This window comes from Hippocampus comes, unplaced genomic scaffold (assembly GCF_001891065.2).
Source record: "Hippocampus comes isolate QL1 unplaced genomic scaffold, H_comes_QL1_v1.1 scaffold25, whole genome shotgun sequence".
Classification (NCBI taxonomy): Eukaryota; Metazoa; Chordata; class Actinopteri; order Syngnathiformes; family Syngnathidae; genus Hippocampus; species Hippocampus comes.
Window position 1 is genome coordinate 49,435 of NW_017804844.1, and position 3,592 is coordinate 53,026.

At 49.6% G+C, this 3,592-nt stretch overlaps 1 protein-coding gene across 4 annotated transcripts in view; it reads right to left on the bottom strand.

The window, feature by feature from the left end:
* Positions 1–3,592, bottom strand: part of LOC109518982 (enhancer of polycomb homolog 1-like) — a 24,673-nt gene that overhangs the window by 11,612 nt on the left and 9,469 nt on the right. For all 4 annotated transcript variants that reach the window (XM_019875207.1, XM_019875198.1, XM_019875189.1 and 1 more), the window contains 4 exons: positions 3,432–3,580; positions 2,222–2,646; positions 845–1,059; positions 634–772 (listed from right to left, as the gene is read on the bottom strand). In XM_019875207.1, the coding sequence (XP_019730766.1) occupies positions 634–772; positions 845–1,059; positions 2,222–2,646; positions 3,432–3,580 (928 nt within the window). The remainder of the gene's footprint in view (positions 1–633; positions 773–844; positions 1,060–2,221; positions 2,647–3,431; positions 3,581–3,592) is intronic.

The window sequence follows — 3,592 nt, forward strand, 5'->3', positions numbered from 1 at the left end:
TAAAGAGACGAAAATTGTTTGGGGACTATCCCCCACGTTCTAGTTGAGATGGTATAACCCAAGAGGCAAAATGACGCTTGCTACTGTTGTTGCGAGTTGCCATTCGTTCTACTAAATCATTCGTCAAACGCCATCATGCCTTCTGTCGTTATTACACAAACAAAAATCTCTTTACTGTTACTAGTGTTAGTGCCTCAATATGGCTACGCTCGTGAAAGCAATACAACGAACTCAAACGCGTCTTCGTTCAATGTCGTCAACAAATATCCGGCTTATGCAAATTTTCCTCAATTCTCCGGAGAAATTTTCATAAAAATTTGAAAAACCCGGAATTCCGGGAAAATCCGGAGGACTTTCATCTCTGTTGTATCTTTGTTCTGTATTATTTAAGCCTCTAAGAAAATATTGATTTTGTCAGGTCAGTGACCTTCGTTCGGGTGGCTGTCGGGCCACCGTTTATGTTGCACCCTGCGTAGATGGGGAACCAAGTGGACAAAAATAATACCTGAACCTTTCATGCACGTCATGCTATTTTTGTCAGCGAACACGAAGTATAGATCGGTAGAATACTTGATTCAAAAATGTTCCAAGCGCTGCTTGCAGTTCAAAAACTGAGCGGCGGTTGCAACAAACCTGCTCCCATTACGCCGTTAACTCCGCTGGTCAGCACCAGCTCCTCTTTGGACTTGAAGGTCAAGAGCTGGTCGGCGGTGACCAGGGCCGAAGCCGCAAACTGAGCGCTGGCCTGGTCCAAGGTCTTGGACACCAGAACCTGAACGGACGGAGAGCGAATCGTCTTACGAGTGCACGAACAATGTGTGGTACTTGGCGGGGATGTAAACACCTGACTGATGAGCGGGCCGGCCCCGCTCAGGGAGTTGTAGGCGTGTTGGATTTGTTGCCGCTGCTGCTCCTTTTGCTCCTTGAGTCGCTGTTGCTGCTGTTGTTGCTGCTGTTGCTCCTTTTTGTGTTGCTGCTGATGTTGGCTCTGCTCCAGCTGCTGCTTCTGCATGACGGCCAGCTGCTCTTGGTGCTGCTGGTACTGCTCCGCCGTGAACACTGAAACAGGGCAAAAGAAGCGGAGAAAGTGGATGTTACTTTTCTGATAACTTTCCCGAGGCCAGCATGCATGCAAAGAGTCGCGTTGGCACCCAGTTGAAACCCGTCAGGCCTTTTTGGCTGAACTCCCTTTCAGCTTGTTTGTGGTCACGTCCCGGTTTGTTTGAAAAACACTTTGGTATGAAAACAACCTCAACTATATATTCTCAGCACCGCAATTTTTTAATGGAGGCATTCACAGTACAATCTTTCTACAGCCAGCAGAGCGTGCTTCCACTTCTGAAAGTCGAAATTGTGTCATTCATTCTCTCTGATGCAGTGCGGAAAGCCGTGAAAGTCCTCTTTGGGAAAAAAACTAAGTCTTCTTCCACGCAATTGCCACCTTTTCCCTAAACTGAGCAATTATAGAAATGGACTTCTGTTCGTTTTGAAGGCATGCATGTGCCTGACCCCAGTTTGACAAGCACGATTTTAAAAAGCTGCACGAAGTACCAATATGTAGAGATTACAAAAAAAGGCAAGACCGAGATAAACTACAGCTCTCACAGGAGCAGCTGCAAGTTGAACTAAAAGGCTTCCATTCACGGAAGAGCCGCTCTCCAGAGGTGCGCTCGCATCAATGAATGAATCAATACATGAATGAATCACATGGACTCCATCTTTGAGGTTGAGCTCCGCGGCAACACAATGATGAAAGCCGGTTCAGGGTGAAAACCGAAGAATCACACTGAGCGGGTTGACCTCTGAGATATACCGTAGCATAATAGAAAAACATCGACGTACGATGAAACCTGTCATATATTGTTAATTTTGATCTCAGGCTATCCAGTCAATTATTTTCCTCCGCTTTGTAACATTGCGGCACTGATGAGTCGCAAAGGGAAAATGCACGCTGTTAACCGAGCGCCTTCATCGTCACCTCTACCAAGTCCGTCGAAAAAAGATTTCAATAGCAAGAAATGTAAAGTTGAACTACTGTCCAGCCTACTGGAAACAAAGAGATGCAGTCAAAATGACGTAAGAAGATGAATCAGCAAGTGTGAAGCGTCTCCACGCTTTCCCCGAGAGAAAATAGTGACGGAACACATCAGCAACAAAACCTGAGCGTTAAAGAGTCGGTGTTAAAACAGAATCGACGATCGAATAAATAACACGCACTCACTTTTGACAGGAACAGCCGGACCAGTGCGGTTCTGTGGGAAGGATCCTCCAGACAGGTTCCGCGTTAGTCCCGATATGGCCCGACTAAAATCCCCAAATCCTTTAAGAGATGAGACCCCCGTGCCCAAAGCGTGCTGGGATAGCGTCCGTGGTCGGAAATGCCTCCAGCGGCATGATTTTATGTTCAAAAGAATCCGATTGAGGTCCATGGTCACGGTGGACGACAAAGACGATGAGGAGGAGGAGGAAGAAGAGGAGGGAAGCGGGCGGGAGGAGCCGGTGGGGTCCGAGGTATTGGTTTCTGAGGTACTGGAGTTGCGGAGTGGCGAGCTTGGAAGCGGCGAGGAGAGCGAGTCGAGCTGCGGGTCCGAGTCCAAGTACTGACAGACGGCGTCGAGGTCGGCGTGCGCCCGATCCAACAAGAACCTGGAAACAGCCAAAGACACAGCGTGACACTTTTGCAAACGTGTGGGGAAGACACTGGACACGCGTGTACTGTAGGGTCACTAACAGCATGCGTCCCCACTTTTCAGACTATGAACTGACAGGAGACTTTGGACAACCACACGTCAAGAAGGAATTTTGCTTTCCGTCTCTAGCATGAAACACTTGGCAGTCCCACGGATCTCGCCAGACGCCGCGCGTCTCAAGTGGACTGGTGCCGACACTCCGCCATGAAACACGGCAGCGCTTCACCAGTCCACTCATCTGCGTAACTACAAGGTGACATGAGACAAACGTGGCGGGGGGTGTTGCTGGGAATGGCAATACGTAGTCAACACTTCAGCAAGTGGCTTGATGTTCAGATGTGTTAAAAGGCTGGCTGGTGAGGAGCCAGCGTGCCGCTAACATCCAGAGCAGCTGCTTCTCCGGCACGCGCCATCATTTCCCCGCTCGTTCAGCATCAAAAGAACATTTGCCCCCCAAACAAGCACCTCAGAGAAGATCCTTGAGCTGATTTAAATGCGAAGGTTTTCTTGCATAGTAAAATTGTAGGGGGCCTGCCGCTGGCTCAAAAACCTCTGACGGCACAATTATCTAACCTGCATCGCATTAAGCTAGCTTGGTGTCATTTTCAAATGGAATCCCGATATTAACACTTGGACGTTACGACTCATTACTTATTTGAAAACTCTTTTCTTTATTACGGCCTTGATTTGAGCTGGGAGAAACCCGGGAAGCGCCTCGTTACTGTGCGTTTCTCCACTCACCTGCCCCCTCGGCCCACGCGGCGTCGCGCCAGACCCACGCAGCGCTGCGGCGTGTTTAGGGAGGTCAGACAGTAACGGAAGCGCGGGTGACCCAGGCCGCCCTCCAGCGGGCTGACCCACGGCCAGCTGCCGCTCTGGCCGGGACTCGACTGCAGAGACGG